Source organism: Nannospalax galili, unplaced genomic scaffold, assembly GCF_000622305.1.
Source record: "Nannospalax galili isolate Female #2095 unplaced genomic scaffold, S.galili_v1.0 scaffold107, whole genome shotgun sequence".
Taxonomy (NCBI): domain Eukaryota; kingdom Metazoa; phylum Chordata; class Mammalia; order Rodentia; family Spalacidae; genus Nannospalax; species Nannospalax galili.
Window position 1 is genome coordinate 584,424 of NW_008358490.1, and position 24,575 is coordinate 608,998.

The 24,575-nt window shown below is 38.7% G+C and overlaps 1 protein-coding gene across 15 annotated transcripts in view; it reads right to left on the bottom strand.

Moving 5' to 3' along the window:
- Unc79 (unc-79 homolog, NALCN channel complex subunit) overlaps positions 1-24,575 on the bottom strand; it is a 246,476-nt gene that overhangs the window by 201,620 nt on the left and 20,281 nt on the right. For all 15 annotated transcript variants that reach the window (XM_008821707.1, XM_008821708.1, XM_008821704.1 and 12 more), the window contains 3 exons: positions 22,258-22,350; positions 9,704-9,759; positions 8,486-8,615 (listed from right to left, as the gene is read on the bottom strand). In XM_008821707.1, coding sequence (XP_008819929.1) covers positions 8,486-8,615; positions 9,704-9,759; positions 22,258-22,350 — 279 coding nt within the window. The remainder of the gene's footprint in view (positions 1-8,485; positions 8,616-9,703; positions 9,760-22,257; positions 22,351-24,575) is intronic.

Sequence of the window (24,575 nt, forward strand, 5' to 3'; positions counted from 1 at the left end):
TTAAAAAAACAATTTCATCAGAAAAGAACTTCAATCTGACATATACTTTGAGAAAAATAGTAGGATTCAAAAATAAACATTTTTTTAAATCAATAGTAGTTTTATACACCAGAAATGAACTCTTATAAAAAGAAGTCTGGAACAGTGCTAGTCACAACAGCTCCTAAAAGTAAAAGAAAACATGGAGCTGGAGAGATGGTCAGTGGTTACGAGGATGCGCTGCTCTTCCAGAAGACCCAGGCTCAGTTTTCAACACCCACATCAGGAGGCTCACAAGAAACTACAACTCCAGCTCCAGGGGGATCTGACACCCTCTTCTGACCTCCGCAAGTATCCACACATATGTGATATATGCATACACATACACACACACACACACACACACACACACACAAATAGAAAAATTTAATCTTTAAAAATAAAATACATAGGCAAGGTGCTGACTTAACCGAAGATGTGACAGCCCTCGGTAAGAAAAACTATAAAACACTGAAGAAAGATATCATATAAGACATTTTTAAAAATGGAAAGATCGTGCATGTTCACGGGTCAGGAAAATAAAGACAGGAAAATAAAGACTGTGCAAATGGTCATATTATCAAAAGTGATACAAAACTCAATGCAATCTCCATCAAAGTTCTAATGACATTCCTCATAGAACTAGAAAAAAAATCCTAAAATTCATATGGAAACACAAAGACCAAATTGCCAAAGCAATCCTGAATTAAAAGAATAATACCGGAGGTATCATAATACCTGATTTCAAACTATACTACAGAGCCCAGTAACAAAGGCTACAGGGTACTGACACAAACACAGTGAATAGCATAGAAGATCCAGGATTCATCCCAGGCAGCCACAGTCCTTCATTCTGGACAAAGCTACCAAAAACATTCATTGGATAAAGAGATCCCCTTTAATGAGTGATGTTGGGAAAAGAGGATATATACGTGTAAAGGCTGAAACGAGATCCTTATTTCTTATCTGTACAAAAATCAACTAAAAATCAATCAAAGACCTTAACGTAAGGCTTAAAATTTTGAAATTACTACAAGAAAACATGGGCAAAACATTTCAAACTCTAAGGATAAGCAGTAACTTTGATAGAACTCTAATAGGTAAGGAAATAAAAATAAGAGCTGTCATTCTAAGCATGTATATAAATGCCATAGTGAACCCCCTCTTACAGCTAACACCACTAATTTCAAATCACATATGAAAAAGAAGACTTAAAAGCCTATAGATTGGAAAGGAAGTATTACACTTTATTGTTCAATAGTGATATAGCTGTACACAAAAGAATTTTAACAAAGCTATCACAATAAATCATTAGAATTAAAAAGTGACTTAGCAAGGTCGCTGCATACAAAATCAATGTGCCAAAATTAATTATATGTTTACATACTAGCAACAAAGGATTAGAAAATGGAATATGCAGTACTATGAATATATATTGTTCCCCAAATTTTCACAATTATCTGAAAATAAATTGAAGGCAATCTCAATCCAAATTCTAGCAGTTGGGATGTTTGTGTTCTAACTTGGCAAGTCTTTATTTAGCAAAGAGTAAGAGTTACGGAAGGTATCTTGGAGGAAGATGAAGGAATGAGAAAAGGTAAAGAGAACAGAGAATTCAGAGATGGTGCCATCCTTAAAGCATCACCTGATTTAAGACAAAAATGGCATTGCAGGGTAGTAAGGGAAGGACGATATTTTCAATACATGATGCTTTAGAGAACTGGCTAGCACTAAGGCTGGGGGAGAGACAAAAATCACTCCATACCATTCAGAAAAATTAATTCCAGGTACAACTGAAGGATAAAACCAGATAATAGAAGATAGCAAAACAACAGTTTCAGTATAAGGAAAGACATTCTTAGAATATAAAAATATATATAAAGAAAATCTTGTTAGTCTGATTGCATTAATAAAAAAAGAAAAAGAAAAAAAGAACCTTGGGGCAGGAGCGACAGCCAGTGGTTAAGAGTACTGGCTGCTCTTACAGAGGACCTGGATTTGATTCCCAGCACCCACATGGGAGCTAACAACCATCAGTAATTCCAGTTCCAGGGGACCTGACGCCTTCTTCTGACCTCCATGAGCATTGCACAACATAGGTGCACTCACACACATACAGGCAATACACTCATATACGTTAAAAAAAAAAAAATACCTCAGGGCCAGTGAGACAGCTCAGCAGATAAAGACAACTGCTGCCAAACCTGAGGACCTGAGTTCAATCCCTGGACCCACATCCCACAAGGAGAGAACGGACTCCTGCAAGTTGTCCTCTGGCCTCCACCTGCATGCTATGGCATGCATATACCCACATACATACATACATACATACATATATATATATATATACATACATGTGTATGTGAAAATACAAATAAAATGTAATACAAATTTTAATGAGAACTTTAACTGATCAAAAGACATCATTAAGAGAGTTAAAAATAAGAAAGCATACTTGCAAGATATATAACTTAAAAAGATTAAGAGGATAAACAAATGACTGGTAAACATGAAAAACTATTCAACTTCATTAGTAACCAGGGAAAGGAAAATTATAAACCACAATAAGATATTTCTACACATCTTTCAAAATGGCTAATGTCTTTTAACTAACAAAACAAAGTATTTCTCTGTATGTAGAATGTAAGGCACAAATAAGCCTCACATACTGCTAATAGAAGCATGAATTAATATATCCATATGGGAAAGTTGTTTGCCATTATCCATTAAAATTGGGTATATGTGTACCCTTATCCCAGAAGTTCAATTCTGAAAATATATCCAACAAAGGTTAGGTAGTTTGTACCAAAGACATACAGAAGAACATTCAGAACAGCATTGTTTATAACAGTCCCAAATTAGGAATAACCCAAATATCTCTTAAAAGTAGGAAAAACGGGAAAATTATGGCACATTCATCTGATAGACCGACTATATATAGCAATAAAAATGAACAAAAAAGTTATCCTCAGCACACAGATAATACACATAGGCACCCATGCATACACACACATGCTCACATACGTGTACACACATACACACACATGCATACTGACACACAAAAGCAATGGATACTCCCACTTTTTTAAAGTTCAAACTCAAGCAGGACTAAGCTCTGATGCTGGAGGAAAGAGGAGGAAATCACTGAGGGAACACATGATGGGAGACCCTCCACACACATTTGTCATCTGTGTTTTCTGCATATGTATACTGCATCAACATTTAAATTGTGGAAATATGAAATAATGACAGTGAAAGAGAAGTAAGAACTTAACGATGGAGAAGTTACGACAGAAAAGGCTGGCAAACCTTCTTGGACTCATATAACTCAAAGTGCAAACCTACTAACATGGAACTTGGTATTGGTAGCCGCCTAGAGCAAGTTTAACCCTGTAGCTCCAGCTAACTGTCTTTAGCTGTCCTCTGTCTTGGACATGTGGACCTTACGCCACACCGTTTGCCCCATACTTAGACAGAAATTGAACAACAATTGGTGTTGTTATTTGCTACAAAGGCTAAGTTATTTACTATTCTGTATGCTGTAAAATTTCTTTCAACTGTATAGAAGCTGAGCTTTACAGAATGGCCTAATGGTTATCTTCACTGTCAAGAAACTTGTTATAATTTTTGAATCTTCTTTTGGAAGGCAAGCACCTTATCTACAAACATATGCATGAGAGTCCTATGAAAATGTGAGATAGCCTTTTACATCCTTAAGATTCATATTTGAGACCAAAATCATTACAATAATTTTAATAGTTTTTGACGCATAGCATAAACTGTAGAATATCAAATCCTCATTGTTTAGCCTTCCTCACATGAACCGTAAGTATTCCAATGCTGTGTTTAATAGCAAGGCATAATTTATATACATGTATGCATAAACTACAATGAATTAATAATAATTACTAAAGCTTTGTATGTTCATAATATTCCTTCAATGTTTCTGTATCCAAAATTTTTCTAATAAAGGCGTGGGAGCAGCTTGGGGGAAGAGTGGTTTATTCAGCAAAGTGCTTGCTGCACAAGCATAAAGACCCGAGTTTGTATCCCCAACACGAATGTAAAAAGTTGGGCATGGCTGCGTGCATCTGTAACCTCAGTGCTCGGAGACAAAGTCAGGAGGATCTCAGCAGCTTGCTGGCTGGCCAGTCTAATTAATCAGTGACGTCCAGGCTCAGTGGGAGAGCCTGTCTCAAAAAACAAGGTGGACAGTGATAAAGGAATTCACTAAACATACACATGTGCATACTCAGACACTATAATCTCTCTCTCTCTCTCTCTCTCTCTCTCACACACACACACACACACACACACACACACACACAATAAAAAATAAATAAGTAAATAGGAATAACCTTGTATAATCATATACAATGTGATCTTTAAAATTTGCATCCAAGAAACAGAGGAAGTGTACCAAAGTGTTGGCAGCCATTATTTGGGAATTGTAGTTTGTTTTTTCCTTCTTACATGTTGATATAATTTTCATAAGCAAATTTTCATTTTATTAAAAGGGCATACTTTTTTTTTTTTTTTTTTGGCTTTTTGAAGCAGGGTCTCCCTGTAGCCCCAGCTGTCCCGGAACTCACTATGTAGACCAGGCTGGCCTTGAACTCACAGAGATCACTGCCTCTGCCTCCCAAGTGCTGGGACTACAGGCATGCACCACCACACCTGGCTAAAAGACATGCTTTTTAAAAATGAAATAAACTACTAGAAAACACAAAAATTTACTTATCCCTAAAAAAAAAAAAAAAAAAAAAAAAACCTTATTGGGGCTGGAGAGATGGCTCAGCAGTCAAAAACACTTGCTGTTCTTCTAGAGGACCCAGGTTTGATTCCCAGCACCCACACAGCAGCTAACAGTCCATAACTCCATTTCCAGGGGATCCAATACCCTCTTCTGGCCTCCACTGGCATTACAAGCATGTGGCGTACTTAACATCCATGCAGGCAAAACATTCATACACATAAAATAAAAATAATAAATAAAATGTTTTTTAAAAATTTATCTTTGTGCTTCCAAGCCCATAAAATCCTAAATAAGTCCCTATATAATTTCTTAGATATTTTATTATTTTTATTTTATGTGTATGAGTGTATTGCCTGCATGTATGTGACTGCACCCAATTTTTAAGGCTAAAAATACTTGGGATTTCAAGCACATCTAGCTGCTGACGATATGCTTTGGCTGTCTTTCATTAAAGCAGACACTACAGAAAGATTTTAATGCTTCTAGCTGAAATTTTATTAAAGAACTACACTGTGAAAAAGTGAGACCATGTCGTTAAAGTAGAAACATTAGTTTAAATTTAAGCTTGTGTGCTTACTGCATTCTCTGTAGGATGTGGGCATGCTAATCAACTCTGCTGCATTATTACCTAAAGAATTGAAGGCGTTTGTGAAGACTGAGAAAATCTCTGTGTAGGCCATAAACATAGCAGACTGCTTAGCCCTGAATAGGACACCTACAATCAAACTTCTGCCTCCCAAGGCTCAGGGATCATTGTGGAAGAGAGGGTGGAAAGATTGCAAGAGCCTGAGGAGGTGGATGACCACAAGAAAAAAGAGTTTTCCAGACAGCTGGTCAGTTACTCACAGGAACTTATAGCAATGGTAACAGAAGACTAAAGAATTAGATAAGTTCCTAAGTAGCAAAAACAATGCCAGACAAGCAGCTCATGCCAGAAAAACATCAATAACAGACCAGAACCATTAGTTTTTCTCTATGACCATTTGTCTCCCTCGTGGTTTATTAGAATGGGAATTCTAAGAGAGCTACTTATCAGTGCCTAGGATGGTACCTGACAAGTAGCAGGCATTTTAGGACTCAGTGGTAAATGGATGGAAGCACAGACATCTGATTACAAGGACAGACTGAAGAATGGATATCCTTAGACAGCCACCTTTCCATCAGATAGTCCAAGAGAACAAGATAGTCCAACAGGCTCTGATCTTAGCATTAAAATGCTGAACTAATTTTAGGAAAGACTGGATGGTTGGTCCTTGCTAGAAGTTATAGTCACCTACAAGAGTAAGTAGAAGTGGCTATCAGTGTTTAAGGATTGTGGGATGCTCTGGATAACAAGTCTCATCAAGTGGCTTCTCCATTCAAAACCTGCACTTGGAATGCCTTTGCTGTTAGAATCAAATTCCATCCTTCACAGGCACTGTCAGCTCCCTCCCTCTAGTGTCTAACTGCATTTGAATTTTCCAGTTCCTCAATACTACCAACTTGTCTTTTGCATCTACCTTGCAAACCCTGTAGGCAGTTCCTTCTACCTTAAACTCAGGTTTTAGCCATTCATGGTTCCCTCTCCTTATGATGCCTCATTATGTGCCTTTCAGTTATCAGCTTCAAACTTTACTCAATTGAGAGCCTTCATTAACAAATAAATGCCTCTTCCCCAAACTTGCCTACCTTCACAACGAGGTAGGCAACCCCCTCATGTTTTCTCACAGACCTCTGCATTTGCCCTACCTTAGCCCTAGTACCTCTACTTAAAAAAATATCTGGATCTTTCCCCCCAAACTAGCACATAAACTCCAGGATGTTAATGATTTTAGCCTGTTTTGATCCCTATTCTACCATCAGTACACAGAACAATGTCTGTACAGTGCCAACAGTGGACATTCCGTGTTTGTTGAATAAAATAAATTATGTAAAATTAATAAATGTACTTATGTAAATTAATTAATTAATCCATGTGTAGACTGTACTAAGTTCCAGGAGGTCTGGTTTTGTATTGGTTCCTATACTAATAAAAAATACAGTTTTCTCATCAAATACTTATCCTATAAGTAAATTTAATTTGCTATTGATTACCCGTTCAAACGGCACATAAGTGCTTATTTCAGGGACCTAATAGGAAAGGGTTGGTGTCAAGTATTTCAGTTGTTTTACCGTTTACTCTACCAATGTATCAGATGGATTTTACTGATTTTACAGCCAAGCTATTCATTTAGCAACAATGAAACATTTTCTACTATCCAGGATAGGAAATATCAAAAATAGCAATTTCCAACTTTAAATTTTTTCTGCTTACCTTCATTGGTTTATTAATATTATTGTTGCCACTTATTATTCTTGGTGAAATAAGCCCTCCAAGGGCTAGCAAAAGCCCAAATACCAAGTTAGTACTTCGTACTATCACTAACATCTGGTTTTAAATCTTTCATTTGGAATATAATCCCCTTAGAACCACCTCAAATCACCTTTGAAAAGAAAAATGATGCCAAGAGATAAGTAAACTCTCAGAACAGTAGCATACAATCTCACAATCGCTTGAATAAAGGCCAACCTTGCAAAAATATCCACCTCTCTCATTATCAGAAAAATATGAATACTGCTGAGGGGAGGAAGATATGAGTATCATAACTACATTAGTTATACAGATTTCATTTATTTTATAACATATAAGCAGCAGTCTAGGACCTTGGATAGTCTGTTGTCTGTCCATCTGCCTTTTTTGAAAGTCTGTTGATAGACATCTGCCACTTTTTTTTTTTTTTTTTTTTTTTGAGACAGGGTTTCATGTAACCCACCCTGGCTTAGAATTCTCTATGTAGCACAGGCTAGCCTCAAACTCGGGAAACTCTTGCCTCAGCCTGCCAGATACTGGGATTAAAGGAGTCGGCCACCATGTCCAGCTGTGTCATTACAGTTAAAGATACTGTTTACTAGTCGTGATTTATTATACTGAGACTCTTCAATTGTGGACTCTTCCTGACTATCGGGGTCATTTAATTGTTATTTAATGCATAAATTTAGTGCATGGGCAAATGCTGAAAATGTTTCCAAGCTTCAATCAGAACAGAATTAAGCAATCGAGGCTTTTGCTAGATAATAAGCAAATCTACAGCCTTACTCTCAGCAGTGATTTTACTCTGATTAATCTCAGCAAAGGTTTGACTCTGATTAATCTCAGCAATGGCTAAGAGGGCAGCCGTTTGGAGAGCAGCTGGGACTGAGACACAGGCAATTTGCTATGGTGTCATAAATATTTTAACTTGTTTTAATGAATGATTTTGTTTTGCTTTTATTGTTTATTTTGTTTTGTTTTGAAACAGGTTCTCATGTAATCCAGGATGGCTTCAAATCTGGTATGTGCTCAAGACTGACATAACTTCTGATCCTCCTGATCCTCCTGCCTCCATCTCCCAAGTGTTGGGATTACTACAGGCACACACTATCACACCCGGCTATTAGGTAATGTTTTTAAGATACGGGGTCTAATTATGTTGCCCAGCCTGGCCCCAGATTCCTGGACTCAAATGGATCTCTCTGTCTCAACCTCTCCTAACAGCTGGGACACTGAACCTGGCTAATTGGTCTCTTTTTAAACCTGGTTTCAGAAAGGTTTGTGACAAGGTCTAAAAGCACAGCAAAGATAATCTAGTAAGACAAGATGAGAGACACGTGGCACAAGAGAAAGGAACATGGGCTATCACAGACTCCTCTTACCTGTGTACTGCAACCCCCTGTACTCGCTTATTGCCCCAGGAGGTTTTAAATTGGGCCAGTAGTGGAAAAGCATCTGAACTGCTGGAGGTTTCACCTGTGAAGGCCCGTATGCAATCACATACAAAAGATCCTAAAGGAAGCAGGAAAGTATTTGGACTTAGCAACACCAATAAGATAAACACCAATTAAAAAAAAAAGATCACTCATTTGATATTACCAAAGCAGACAAAATTGTAATTGAGAGGCTAAGGTCAGTAATTTCCCTGAATCCCATCAGCCAGGTGTACTTTAAAGACTGGATTACATAAGCACATTGTTTTTATTACTTAGTTATGTGTATATGCCCTTCTGTGAATGAACTCTCTCCTCCAGGGAGAGTTCAAAGGTTTCTGTATGTTAACAAATCAGAGTTGCATTAAAGAAAGATTTTTACAATAGCATATACCCTATGCCAAACACTGTTTTGTTTGCTTGTTTGTTTGTTTGTTTGTTGTTTTGGAAACAGTGTCTCTCTCCTTGTAGCCCCAGCTGGCCTGGAACTCACTGTGTAGACCAACTAGCCTTGATCTCATAGATAGCAACCTGCCTCTGCTTCTTGACTGCAGGGATCAAAGGTGTGCGTCACCACACTCAGCCTTGTAGTGTCAAACACTACATTTTAAAATATATTTTCTTTTTTGTCGTTTTTTTATTTTATGTGTATGAGTGTATTGTCTGCATGTGTGTTAGTGCACCTATGTCATGTAGTGCTCTCAGAGGAGAGAAGAGGCTGTCGGATCCCCTGGAACTGGAGTTATGTATGGTTGTTAGCTGCCATGTGGGTACTAGCACTCAAACTTGGGTCTTCTACAAGAACAGCCAGTGCTCTTAATCACTGAGCCACCTCTCTGGCCACCCCCTGAAATATTTTCTTAATCACATTTCTTAACAACTCCCATCTCCTATTTGAAAAAAGGAGATTCTCAAGCAGCTTCAAATAAAAAAAAACTTTTCACACAATATATTTGCCTAACTCCAAGAATAAGATACATTTAATTACTCTATCAAGACACTATGTTCTTCAAGCTTTATTTCTGTTCTAAATGACATTTAACAGTTTAAAAAATGACAAGTATTGGTTTGCCACATCAAAGTAGGGCATGTATAAATTTTATCTAAACAAGTTATAATTGTTAATATATTATATAAATGAAGTTAGTGAATATGGGTCAAACTTACTTTCCACACTTCTTGCTTATATTTCATGAGGCATTCCAATAATTGACAATGATACACTGTAAGGAGGAAAATACAATCTGTAATGAAATTTAAATACCAGAAAATCATCCTCTGAGATATAACAAACTACTTTAGCATCAGTTTTCCTTTAACTGCTAAATTATAAAGTATTTATCAATACTTTTTTAAACAGTCAAGCTCTTAACTTTATCAAGCTCTATCAAGCTCTTGACTTTATCAAGCTTTATTCTACTGTCCTTGAGAAATATTTGATACATTGCATTAACAAAGGAAATTTTTTAAAAAGTCTCTAGCAATTATACTCCTATAGTATAAACTTGGATCAATGCAACTAAGAGCTACACTAGAAGGGGAAAAAATCCTAGCCAGAGAGCATAATAAAAACTCGTGTTTAGCTGGGTATGGTGGCCCACGCCTTTTATCCCAGCACTTGGGAGGCAAGTGGATCTCTATGAGTTCAAGACCAGCTTGATCTACATAGTGAGTTCCAGGCCAGGCTAACTAGGGCTACAGGGAGACCCTGTCTCAAAAAAAAAGCTTACGTTTATCCAGGATTAATTCCGTCAGGTACTGTGATCTCACAAACGACATGCTGCAGTTAGGAAACTAAGGCTTACTTTTCTGTTTCCCTAAGGCTGAACAAATAGCAACTGATAGTTTAACGGAATACAACAACAATTTTACTAACTGAGCAACAATTGATAGAAAAAAGCATACCTCAGAGGCCCCCCAGCAGCTTCAGGCTCAGCTCATACTGGCTAGAACTGAGCCTCAGTTATAGGGAATTTATTCTTTTGGTTTGTTTTTAAAATATAATATTTTTATTAACTCTGAAATTTTCTTACAATGTACTTTGATCATGTTAATCCCCTACTCTTCCCTAACTCCTCCCAAACCCACCTCCCATCTCCTCATCCCCTCCCAACTTCATGTTCTTTTATTTTTTTAAACAACTTACTGGGTCCAATTTGTGCTGCCCATATACTTATGGGTATGGGCCATCCACAGGTGCATGGTTAACTTTCCAGGGCCCATGCCCTTAAAGAAAACTGGCTTTTCCTTCCCCAGAAGCCACCAACGGTCCATAGTTCCTCAGTTATGTGTGGGGGCTCTTGAGCCCCTCCCCACTCCGTGCTGACTTGATCTTGTGCAGGCAACTGCTGCTGCTGTGAGCTCATGAGTGCAGTGGTCCTGTCATGTCTATTACACACCATTTCAGTCAATTCTCCCTGACCTCTGGCTCTTAGAATTTTCAGCTTCCCTCTTCCAAGATGGTCCTCAAGCCTTGGGTTACTTTCTACTACTGTGATAAAAACACTGACCCAAATTATCATGGGGAGGAAAGGGTTTATTTGGCCTACAGCTCACAGTTCATCATCAAAGGAAGGAACCTAGAGTACAGACCGTGGCAGGATGCTGCTTACTGGCTTGCTCCTCTGGCCTGTGCTCAGCCTACTTTTATACAAAGTAAGACCAGCTGCCCAGGGGTAGTACCACCCACAGTGGGCTGGGCCCTCTCAAATCACTGAACAATCACAAAAATGGCCCACAGACATGGCCACAGGCCAATCCAATGGAGGAAATTCCTCAATTGAGGTTCCCTCCACCCAGGTGTGTCAAGTTGACAACTGAAACTACCCAGCACTGGGGGTGATATAGATAGTTGTCCCATTTTGTGGCTGAGCACTCCACTGATACTCATTCTTGACACTTTGATGATTTGTGAGTTTCTGAGTTAACTATCGCCACTGCACAAAGAAACCTCTGATGCGGTCTGGGAGCTGCACTAATTATACAGATACAAACTTAGAGGACAGTTCGATGCTGTGTCCATTTGGCAGAATAACAGTAGAAGGTTCACAACTTGGGTCTGTGAGCTCCACAACCATTTTTTCTTGGCCAGTTTACAGTGCCAGGCATGTGTTTCCTCTTGCGGAGTGTGTCTTAAATCTAATCAGAAAGCAGTGGGTTACCCCCATAATATTCAGACAGTGAATTTGGCCTTACTTTACTCACCAGTGACCTCTTTCATTCAAATCCCATGAACATTTTTCAGTCTGAATTTTATGTGGCTTTTCAAAAGCATTCAGTACTGTTGACCAGTCTCCTTTTTTAAAAAACTCTCTCTTCTTGTGGCTTCATATGACATGACCCTCCCCTGTCACCTGTAGTGAGCACCACTGTTGCTACTCAACTGCTGGCAATAGTGAGTGCCTTTTCTTCCCAGACATTTGCCAAAGCACAGGCTTTCTCAGACCCCACTGAAGCTAGGAGTAGCCATGGGACATATTTCTAGCTGAGAAACCTGCTGGAGAGGTTCTGAGGCGTTTACTTTTCTCTGTGACCTTTTGGAACTTTAACCTTTTTTTTTCTGAGACAGGGTCTCACCCTGCAGTTCAGGATGGTCTGGAACTCACTATATAGTCCATACTGGCCTTAAACTTGTGATGAGTTTAATGGCTCTGACCAATTTGCTTTCAGATGTTGTTTGTGTGAAGATACAATAACCTCCACTGTGACAGCCATTGTGCAAACATGAGGGAAGTCCAAGAGAAACAGGATGCTAGCTCAGCCATCTGATACAGTAGGGCTATAGTTAAGACTTTCTGCTGAGGGCAGGATGTGGTGGCACATGCCTCTAATCCCAGCACTTGGGAGGCAGAGGTAGGTGGATCTCTGTGAGTTCAAGGCCAGCCTGATCTACATAGTGAGCTCCGGGTCAGCTGGGACAACAGAGAGACCTTGTCTCAAAAAGACCAAAAAAATAAATAAATAAACTTCCTGTTGAGTGAACTGCAAACATGCTTGTAGTTTAAAGCACCCGCAATCAGCTAAACAGGCACGGTCTCTAAACCTCTTCAGCAAATTCATTCTCTCCCATTGGTCCACTGTTTGGAGGGTTTCCTGAAGCCTGGTCATAGCACCCCTCCATCTTTTATCCTACGCTTTCTCCTAAGTAATCTCATACACAACTATAGTAACAACCTACCTGTGGTATGATAAAGATCACTGGACATTTTTGTAGAGGCTCAAAGTTCATTAACTCAAGTCCAGTGTTCTGTTCTTCATGCCAGACCCACCCATAACAAAACTACCTAATTACCATTTCCTCTTCAATGTCTCAAAGGCACCTTGAACACAGCATGTTCAAAACAGATCTTATGATCTTCCCTCCAGTAACGCTTCTTCTCCATTGTCAACTTGACTAACTTTAGAATCATACCTCTGAGTGTGTCTGTGAGGGCATTTCCAGAGAAGTTTAACTGAGGAGGTAATCACCACCCAGAATGTGGGTGGTCCCGTATCACGGCTAAAATTCCAGAATTAGAATAAAAAGGAAAAAGGAAGAAAATCAACTGAGCAGCTCCGCTCAGCATGTTTGATTCCTGACTGTAGATATGACATGATCAGCCCCCAAAACAAAAGTTTCTTTTGTCAGATAGCCTGTCATAGCAAGGAGAAAAGTAATTAACATATCTACAAAGCCAGATCTTCCCCAGTGCCTCCTTTATCACTAAATATCACTATGTGTTCAGTCAGTGCAAGCCAGAAGTCCACTGTACCCAATCTCACGAAGTCCTACCCTTTTTATTTGCTAAATAGCTCTAGGTAGATGTACATTTCTCAGTTTCAACTTAACTTTGACATGTCTAGCCAAACACAGGGATTTCCTTATTAGTCAATCTACATCGAATACAGCTCTTTAACAATCTATTCTCTAATGCAACCATAGCCACACACACACACACACACACACACACACACACACACACACACCCTACTCAAAGCAGCTTCAGAGCTTCCTACTACACTTGGTATGAACACAGAACTTCCTGCCTAACAGAGCCTCTAAATTCTGGAAATTCTACAAGTCTCATGTCATACCAGGTAGGCAGCCCCAGAGTTCCATCTTGACCAGTCTTTCTGTCTGAGCAACTTGCCAGACTACCTCTTGAGACACAAGATCCCTCTGCCTGAACCGCTATCCTCTCCCCTAACTTGTAATGACACCCATTATTAAGTTCTCAGAGTGAAGTGGCTTTCTCAGAGAAGCCTTCCTTGATATTCTTAATAAATTCAAATCTCCTTTGTTTTATTTTGCATTTTTATTATATGTACTTGTGTGTGTCTGTGTGTTGGTATGTGTACTTGGGTACAAAAGCTCACAGAAGCCAGAAGGTGTTGGAGTGCCTGGAGCTGGAGTTGGGAGTTACAGGTAGTTACAGGCAGCACCAGACAAGTGCCAGGAATAAAACTTTGGTCCTGTACAAAAGTAGTACACATACTCTTAACCACTAAGCCATCTCTCTCCAGCCTCCCAAATCTCCTTTTTTGGGTCTGGTAACACAGGGTACTTGAAGGGAACTTGATTTTTAATTATTTGATTCATGTATTTGCTCCTCCCCAAACCATATGATAAGCTTCAGAAGATGAAGGCAGGTAGGCTGTGCCTCACAAAATGAGTGTTCCACATGCAGTGACAATTTGTTGAATTGTCTTTGTCCTTGAGCCTCCACTGAATGTTCAAGTACAGATGACCCAGGACACTTTCTCTCAAACAAGGTCTGCTCTTCTGCATGGGTCTATTACATGATCGTCATTCAGAGTATTCCACTACCTGCCCTGTGTAGAGACTTAGAAATCCCTCGGTTTAAACTGCTTCCCTTTCAAAAAGGGAAACCCCACTTAACCTGCCAAGCAGAACTCTATCCATATTTTCTTTGCTTAAGTAGCATGAATCATTTCCTGATTATTGCAATCCACAGTCTTCTCCCTCTGATGAATAACAGCCTATAGTACTTAATTGGTGCTTTTCACATATTACACTGCATTTATTACTTTTGTTTTGCTTTGTTTTGAAAAATGTAGCTCCTGGCTGGCTTGGAATTCACTTATGCAGCAAGCCGGCCTCAAATTTGCAGTGATCCTTCTACCTCTGCCTCCCTATTGCTGGGATTATAGGTGTGGCCTGTACCCAGGCCACCATGCCTGGGTACTCCACATTATTACTGATTTATAGGAATATGCCTGATCTTCCCAGTTAAGTACAGTCCCTCCACAAGTACCATATCTTGGGGCTAGAGAGATGGCTCAAGAGCACTGGTTGCTCTTGCAGAGGACCCAGGCTTGATTCCCAGCACCCACATGGTGGCTAATAACCATCTAAAACTCCAGTTCCAGGGGATCCAACACCCTCTTCTGACCTCCCTAAGCATTGCATGACACAGGTGCATTTGCATATGCACAGGCAATACACTCATACATTAAATAAAAATAGTAAATAAAATATTTTTAAAAAACAAGTTCCATACTTTACTTTTCTGCGTAGTTTCTACAGCACCTAGTTCAGAGCCTTACACATAGATATTACTCAATGAATGCCCGTTACTTGAGCAACTGCTGTTCTCTATTTGTGACATACAATCAGCTACAAAGCCAAACTATCAATTGTTTCTCCACTCCTGCCCCTATGCTGCCAAAACTTAAGCAGAATGATGCACAGGCATGTCCTACCTATGCAGGTAGGCAAGAATAGCTAGGAATGGCCCAACACAAAATCAGAAACTTACTTAAAATGTTATGATATTAGGCGATGATTTTTTTGTAACTTGATTGAAAAGGTTTGACTTTGAAGACAACAATGTCGTCCTTGTAGTGCAGTGTTAAAAGGCTTGCACGTATTTGATCCCAAAATGACCGCCTCACTTCCCAACTGTTTTCCACATCACAGGACTAGTTTGGGATCAGAAATGCAATACCTAATATGAAAAGTTGCCTATAAACATCCCCCCTTAGAAGGTTTGAAAACAACAGAGGTAATTTTATCTAATCACAGTAGTTTTCTAGCAATTCAACCCCGAGAAGAAAATGCCAAATTACAACAATTTACACTTTTATTTATTCAGCATTCACAATTTCCAGTCAATATAGCAAAACTAAGAAAGCAACGGACATATACATATACTTAACCTGTTAATTTTAAAACCAACATTTTAATGTATAGCAAGAAAAGTAGTCCCACTTTATAGATGAGGAAATTTGGCCTTAAAAAGATTAACGAACTTGTTCAAGGTTGCACTAACTTTTAATTTGCAGGTGAGCTCAGATGTAAATCCATTACTAAGAAAAAACTGTCCCACAAAATGCCCTTCATAAACCCCCAGAATCAACTCAAATATTAGGTCTGTCAAAGCTGAATCACAGTTCCTTCCTGATAAATCTCTCTCCTTTAGTAATTTGGAGCAAAACTTACATAAACCCTGTAGATTCAGTAACTCTTTATTTAAAAAATCCCGATTTTAGAGATTACACAGCTAAGCAATACATTCGTTTCCACTTGTTTTCTGGAGATGATGCTTGAGCACAGAGGTTATAGTGACAGTTGCCTGAGTTACTCTTCAGAATCTTGAAGGCCAATATAGTGGTAAACACTGACTCATCCCTTAGGCCTGCAGGTGTCCAAGGAGTGACTGGAACAAGTGAAAAGGCTAGTCACCTGTCTTCATAGTGTCTATACACTTTTATGCCCTAATCTTTGGGTGAGATTCTACTTAGCTCTATATATGGATATATTTGTCATTTGAGAAATCCTTGTCCAAAATATAATATAGGATTGGTTAACTTAACCTGGACTTACCTAATCTCTTTCTCCCCACCAAAGCGACAGACCAGCCACCATGACTGGAACTACCAGACCATGAAAAAAACTGAAAAGCAGAGGCACCTGAGTTTCTGGAAGATCTGTCTACTCCCAGAGAAGACAAGAATACCCCTCCCTTTATTACCCTATCTCTGTCCACCATTGTTCCTGTCCAATATCGATAACTGCCCCCTTGTAATTGAGAAGCTCATCTGTCAATAAAGTTATCTCTTCTCTATTCTTTGGTCACTGAATAAACCTTTTTATTTCTCCCCAACAATCAGACATTGAGTCTTTCATGAGATGAAATGCCAGACCTAGGTTCAGGAACAAATTCACATACATCTAACATCAAAATACCCACTTTTATTTATTGTCTCTCAACATTAGGGCATAATCCTCATGATAAGACTTTAATTCACTAGAGTCTAAATGAAGAATTATTTCAAAAGATAATATATAAGAAATATGAATTGATGGTCTTTTAAGGTAAACAGCATGATATGCAAAATATAGGTTGCCCCAAATTCACATCATAGGAGTTGAGAGATGGTTCAGAGATTAAGAGCACTGGCTGCTCTTACAAATGGCCCAGATTCGGTTCCCAGCACCCAGACAGTGGCTAACAATCATCCCAACCTCAGTTCCAGGGGATCCAAAGGCCTCATCTGGTCTCTGCAGGAAGTGCATGAAACAGATACATACATGTAGACAAAACACTCATAAACATAAAACTAAAATAAATAAACGATTTCTTAAATTCACATCATAATCATAAGGGATATCATACTTAGGATGCTATGGACAGAATAGCAAATTCACATGTTAAATTCTAATCCCCAATGTGACATTAGGAGGCGGGTCTTCAGGAAGTGATTAGATCATGACAGCAGAGCCCCCATGAACAAGATCACTGATCTTATTTTAAAAGAGTTGAGAGAATTCCCTTTCCTGCCATGTGAGAACACAGCACGAATATATTCATCTACAAACTAGGAGATGGTCCCTTACCAGACTAATAAATCTATCAACAACCTTGATCTTGAATTTCCTAGCATCCATTACTATGAGAAATAAGTCTTTATTGCATGTAAGTCACCCAGGTTATGATATTTGTTATAGTATCCCTGTAACGGCTGATCTTGATTTCCAACCACATATGATTTAGAATCACCTAGGAGACAAACCTCTGAGTGTTTCTGATGGTGTTACCAGAGCGGTTTCACTGAGGAGGGAAGACTATAAAAGGCATTATTTCATGGGATTGAATCTGAGACCGAATAAAAAGAGAAGATAAGCTGAGCACCGGCATTCACGTCTCCCTTCCTGCCTGTTGGTGCCACGTGACCAGCTGCCTCACACTTTTGCTGCCATGCCTTCTCTGTCATGATGGGCCATGGTCCCTTGAACTGTAAGTTAAAACAAACCATTCTTTCCTGAAGTTGCTTTAGTCAGGCATTTTGCCATAACAATGAGAAGAGTAACTAATATAATCCCAGACACAGTGAGGCAGAAGTGGGGTGCTACTGTAAGAAATACCTAAAAATGTGGAAGCAGCTTTGCCATTAGGTAATTGTACAATTTGTAGATGAATATATTGAGTTTTGAGGTATAGTCTAGAAAAGTCAACATTACTATGAATGGGCCTTTAAAGGCAATTCTGGTGCGGGTTTAGGAAGAAAAGAACAGAGTTTTAGAGAAAGTTTCACTTCGAAAGTATGATGAACAAATGTTGGTTTTAAAAAAACAGCAAAAGCAATTCTGATGAGATGTCAGATAGAAATGGGGAACAAAACTGGAAACTGGAGGAAAAGCCATCCTTGTCATAAAGTGACAGAGAACTTGATCAAATTATGTCCATGCCTTAGCATTTTATAGAAGGTAGAACTCATGAGAGAGGAAATTGGCTATTTGGCTAAAGAAATTCCTTACAGAAGTGCTATCCAGAGACATGCACTCTGAAATCTCTTATTCTCTACATTTTGGCCAGTTGTGGCTTTCTGTGCTAATCACCATCTGTTATAAGAGGAATCTTTGCTTGTGAGAGTTGAGGGATACATTAATATTCTCTCTATCCCCTATTCCACTATCTTCCATGACCTTGGGCTGCTGGGAGCTTGCTCTTATGAACTTACAGCAATGGTAACAGCATGCACAAGACTCAGGGGAACTCAAACCAGACAAAAATCCAGCATAGAAGTGGAAAAATGGGTAAGAAGCCCAACCTTAGCTGAGAAACTACTGACAGGTGATCACTGTTGAATGAGGGAGAGCCAGTCTTCTTTAAGGGAATGACACTACAAAGTTTGACCAGACTCCAGTGGATGAATTCACGCCAAGGGACTTCTAGGGGTACAAACTTGACTAGATAGGCTTTAACATATAGGAAAGAATGCATGAAAACCAGTGGGAGGAATATGGGGCAGGTGCAGACAGGGGAGGGGTCTAAATATGATTAAGATGCGTTGCATGAAATAAATGAAAAGTCAAGAAAAAAACATACATGGTAATAAAAAATTAATAATAAAGGGGTATTTACATGGGGGGTGTGCTACAAGAGTGACCTGGATTTTTTTAATATTTTATTATTTTTATTTTATGTGTATGCATGTATTGCCTGATCGTATATAGGTGCACCCGTGTTGTGCAATGCCTGCGGAGTACAGAAGAACCTGTTGGATCCCTGGAATCTTGAGTTACAGACAGTTGTCAGCTGCCATGTGGGTGCTGGGATTTGCCAGGATTTCTGCAAGAACAGTCAGTGTTCTTAACCACTGAGACATCTCTCCAGCCCGTGACCTGGTTTTTCACTGACTGTTTATAATAAAATTCCAAAAGAAAGAAATGGTTCAAATGCAGAATTGTTCATCAAAGAGGAAACAGAAGTTAAAATCCCCAAGCTATCTGTGTTAAAGAACGAGAAAATCTGTAGGGAGAAACCACTGAGGGAATAACCAAGCAAGTAACAAATACATCAGTCAGTCCTCACGAGAGAAGTCAAGTGCTACTATCTAAGACAAGGAAAGAATGACCCTCAAAGACAACTCAGAAACTATCATAACAGCTCTCTCATCACAGGCATTGAATACAAGGGACCAAAACCAGCACGGCTTCCAAGAGGCCACCAGCAACAGGAAGGCCTCACATTGCAGCCTCTCTGTAGTTCCTGGACCCTGATGCTTTATTCCTCAGCTGCCCTAAGTGAAGCTTATTTGGCCCCAGAGAAGCATGCAAAGTACCCAACAAAGGGGTGGGTACCTGAAAGCTTCCCTGTAGAGTCAAAGGATAACCAGTAAAGTTATGGGCCCTGAACCCCAAACTGTGAGGGTGGAACTGAGGTAGAGAGAAGTCACTGGGAGAGTCACCATAGAAAGGTCCCACTAAAGTAATGCCTAGCAGAGTGGCAAAGGTAAGACTGCCTAAAGCAATGGAAGCAGTGCAATCAGTGTTAGGACGAAACCCTTCCCAGAGAAGCAGCAGAGCAGACCGACCTCTACCACAGTAGGTCCGAGGGGAAGAGCATCAAGTCCAAGATTATGTTTAAGCATAAGGTTTGATAGTGTTGGTTTTAAATTTATTGGGGAACCATTACCCCTTCTTTCTTATTTTTCCCTTTTGGACAGGAATGGCTACTCTATGTCCTACGACTGTATTTTGTTGTTTGTTTGCTTGCTTGCTTGCTTTTGTTTCTGCAGTGCTAGGGATTTGATCAGAGCTGTTTCCCAAGCTAAGCACGTGCTCCACCACTGAGCTACACCCCCAGCCCTCACAGTTGTGTTTTGGAAGCACATAATTTATTTGATTTCATAACTACAGCTGGAGAGCAAATCTTACTTACATGGATTTGGAGGATATTTATATGAGCTGTCAGAACTTGGATTTTTGAGTTAATAATTGAATGAGTTAACATTTTCAGGATTGTCAGGATGGGATGAATGTATTTCATATGTGAAAACGATGTGAAATTAAGGAGGCACAGTAGAATGCTGATTGATCAAATATTTGTGTTTCCCAAGATTATGTTAGATCTTAGCCCCAAATATGATGATGTTAAGGGGTAGGGTCTTTAGGAGGTACTTAGATTATAAGGCAGCACCCTTATAAATGTGATTAATGCCTTTATAACAGTAGCACCAGAGAGCACTTTTCTTCTTCCACTATGAGAAGAAACAGCACAAACATGGCCACCTATGAACCAGGAAGTTGGCCTTTGCTAGACAATGAAATCCACCTTGATCTTGGACTTCCCAGCCTCCAGAACTTTAAGAAATAAATTTTTGCAAGCCTTATTACAGTAGCCCAAGTAGACTAAGACAAAGGATAAAAGCTAACACCCGCTTCGATTGTGACTTGGGAGGCAGGGCTAGAGAATCAATTGAATTCAGATTAGCCTGAGCAACATAGCAAGACTCCATCTCAAACAAATAACAACAACAACAAAAAAAAACTACACATGTAGGCTGGCATTAAAACTAAGAAGTGTTAAAATTTTCAAATAAAAGTTTTTGAATCAAAACTTTAATTATTATTCTACTCAAATAGACCAAAAACAATGTCACAAAATTTGTTCACTTTCCAAATGAATATTAAATGAAAATAAAAACAGAATTCACAGTTTAAGACATAACTTCAGTAGTCAGCTCCTTTTAAAGTCAGTTCCCCAAAGTTCATCTGCAACTACACTGACATGCAAACTAATGGAGTAAGTTACTGGAAAATCATCCAGTACAACAAGAGATCTAAGAGTCCCCCAAATCAAAATGCATTATCAATCTCCAATTACTCAACTTTATATAAATTTCATAATATTAAGTGATAAGTCACAATGAGGAAAGTGTTTTCTCTTTTACAAACAGGGGAACACTAATTTTCTTTCAAGCCCTTTAAATCATATATGCCTCTCCCATCAATTTATTCTTTGGCAAGAATCTGAAACTTGGAAAAAACATGTTCAGAGACATTTCTGTGGCATTCGAGGAGTAAATTCACTATAATTAAAACTTCAGTCAATGTGGGGCTAGAGAGATAGCTCAGTGGTTAAAAGCATTGACTGCTCTTGCAGAAGACCCTGGTTCAATTCCCAACACCCACTCATGGAGGCTACAAACCATCCTTAACTCCAGTTCCAGAGGAATTCAACAACCACTTCTAACCTCTGCAGCACTGCACTACACAGGAGCACTCACATACATGCAAGCAATACACTCATCCACATAAAATTTATTATTTATTTATTTATCAGTCAATTCACAAAATATGTTTTGTAAATGTGTATGAGTAAATATAAGATATATAATAGGTGTATGTAAACGTACATAAGACGTATATATGTATATGAGACAAGATCTTACTTTACTTCCCAGGCAGGCCTTGAACTAATGGCAATCCTACTTCCTCAGCCCTCCCAACTGCTGAGATTATAGGCATGAGTTACCATGCCAGGATTTTGTTTTTTTTCTCTTTGTATTTGTTTCTTTCTTTCTTTGTTTGGAGATAGGGGGTCCCTGTAGCCCCAGCTGGCCTGGAATTCGCTTTGTAGACCAGGCTGGCCTTGATCCACAGAGATCTGCCTGCCTCTGCTTCCTGAGTGCTGGGATTAAAGATGTGTGCCACCATGTCTGGCTCTATATTTTTTTAACTATTTATATAGTTATCAGTTTCCAGTCAATTTTCTAAAACTTTATCCTGAAACATTCTAAAAATATTATTAACAAACCTAATGATTACTACTAACAATAGACAAGAGAAATTTATTTTAATTCTGCTTTCTAACACATCTCCCCAGTTGTCTATCCCACCAAAAGAAGTTCTCACATGAGCACAAGCTTATTTATTCAGTGACTTGCCTGGTGATTGCTTTGGAATTGGTCAAGCTGCTCAGATGTCTGCTTACCTGGATTAGATGTGTACTGCATCGCAATCATTAGCATGGAGGATGCAGAGAGATTAACATGGGCTGGAACGCCTTCTCTCCTGGAGGAACCCACTGAAACCAAAAGTTTTTAATTAGATACAAATTAGTCTACATATATGAATATATACCTCCTACCTTACATAGAGCATGAGAACTTTGAACAAACTTCAAAAGAAAGCTCCAATTGAGCCAATGGAATTATTTTTCTGTGTTCTGTTTTTTGTTTTTGAGATATCTCATGTATCCTAGGCTAGCCTCAAACTTTCAGTGCAGTCAAGGATGATCTTAAACTCCTAATCTCTCCTCCTCTACCTCCCAGTGCTTAGGTTACAGGCATAGGCAGCTATACCCAGTCTACATGGTTGTGGGAATCAATTTTGTATATACTGGGAAAGCACTCTACCTACTGGGCCACATATCCAGCCTCCAAGCCAATAGAAATTAGCAGAAATAAAACCACTAAACTTTTCCTCGCATATAAATGTTACCATTGTAACATTGTTCTTAAGTGTGATCTCTACTCCTAAGATGTTTATATCTAGATGGGAAAAAAGAAAATACGGAATCCTTTATGAGCCCAAATATAAGGACAGGTTGTCCTAATAAGAAAGTAGGAGATTTTTAAACCCAATTTGGATGTATTAGTGCTTATAGAGTTATGTAAAATCAGCTTCGTATAATGTGTAGCTCCTTGATTAGTTATACATACAAATTTGATATCACATATTATAAAAACATCACATTACTTTAAAAATTGTTTTCAATGTTCATACGCCACTACACAGCTTTATTCAAACCTTCATATGAAACTTCATCAGTGTCTTCATTACCATGAAAATCACTCTGGGTTTTCCGAGGTTTACCTCTTCATATCACTTTGAGTTATTTGAAACAAAGCATGTTTTTGAATCTGTGAATAACTCAGTTGTTGGACTTTTTGTTTTTGCCAACAAATGTTCAATTACAAAGCAAGTCGGTATCTTCCAAATTCATCTAATAGTTGTATTATCATGGTTTCCACTTACATATTGCTTTTAACATTTCCGTAAGTGATTTGTTCACAAGGATATCAAACTTTGTATTAAAATTATCTCTTTTTAATGGCATATATTAGGTAACTCCTTAAGTATTGAAAATTAACACTGACGGAAGTTATTTTAAATAACAAGTTGCCAATGGGTATTTATCCCACCAATAACTGAGAAGGGACAAAAAACAGGAAGGCCTTTATTAAGATTAAAATATAAAGTGAACCCCTTTTTCCCCAGAGATAACTGAAGAAGTAGGAAAGACCTCTTATAGGAAAGTCTATGTACCAAATTGTCAAACATGAACAGAACAGCACACAAGAACTTTAAAACTCTCACAAACTCAACTCTCAATTTTAACACATGAAAGACCATTGACATGGGTAACCAGCAAAAAACAGATGACCTCAAACTCCATTTTATTTAATATTAAAGTACAATATGTGGCGAGCAGATCTCACTTATATATAAAAACAATAAGGCAACATAATAAAGAACATGATAAATAGAACCATTAAAACACTAATAAGAGACCTGTCATGTCCTAGAGGAGACAATGAAAGTTTAACAAGATTATTTTTATTCCACATCAAGAATTTTCAGCACTATAAAGGATAGTGTCCTTTGCAACAGGTTTATAGGAACAAGCAAAACAAATTTCCTATTGAGTTCCATTAGCCTGAGTTTGTTTTTATTTATCATCAACAGCTGAGTGCGTCTAATTCATGCAGCAGGTGATAGATATAAATTAGTTGGCCCTACAATATAAACAAGCACCAATAATTAGATAAGGATATAGAGATCAGTATGCTGTTCTGAGATGGTGAAGTTGACTAATCAAAGATGATGCAGTGAGAAAAAAAGAACTTTGAATCAAATGCTACAGAATAAGATACAGTTGCTTTCGATCTTTGGCCAGGTAACTTCTCCAAATTTAGCTTCTGATGGTCCAAGTCTAGCAACTATAAATCAGTAGTGTGGGAAACAGGAAACTATGTTAATAAGCACATCAGTTGATTCTCATGCAAGCTAGCCCTAGATCTGCCTTCGAGAGAAGTACTATTAGACAGATGAGAAATAAGCAAGGAAATTCCCAGTAAAATAGCCAGGGATGGGAAGAGTAAGCACTTACACAGGGTTCCTTGTGCCTTTTATTGAAGTAAAAATGAAAAGAATGCCTACACCAACATAAACAACAAAAATCTCTCTCCTCTCTCTCCTCTCTCTCTCTCTCTCCACACACACACACACACACACACACACACACAC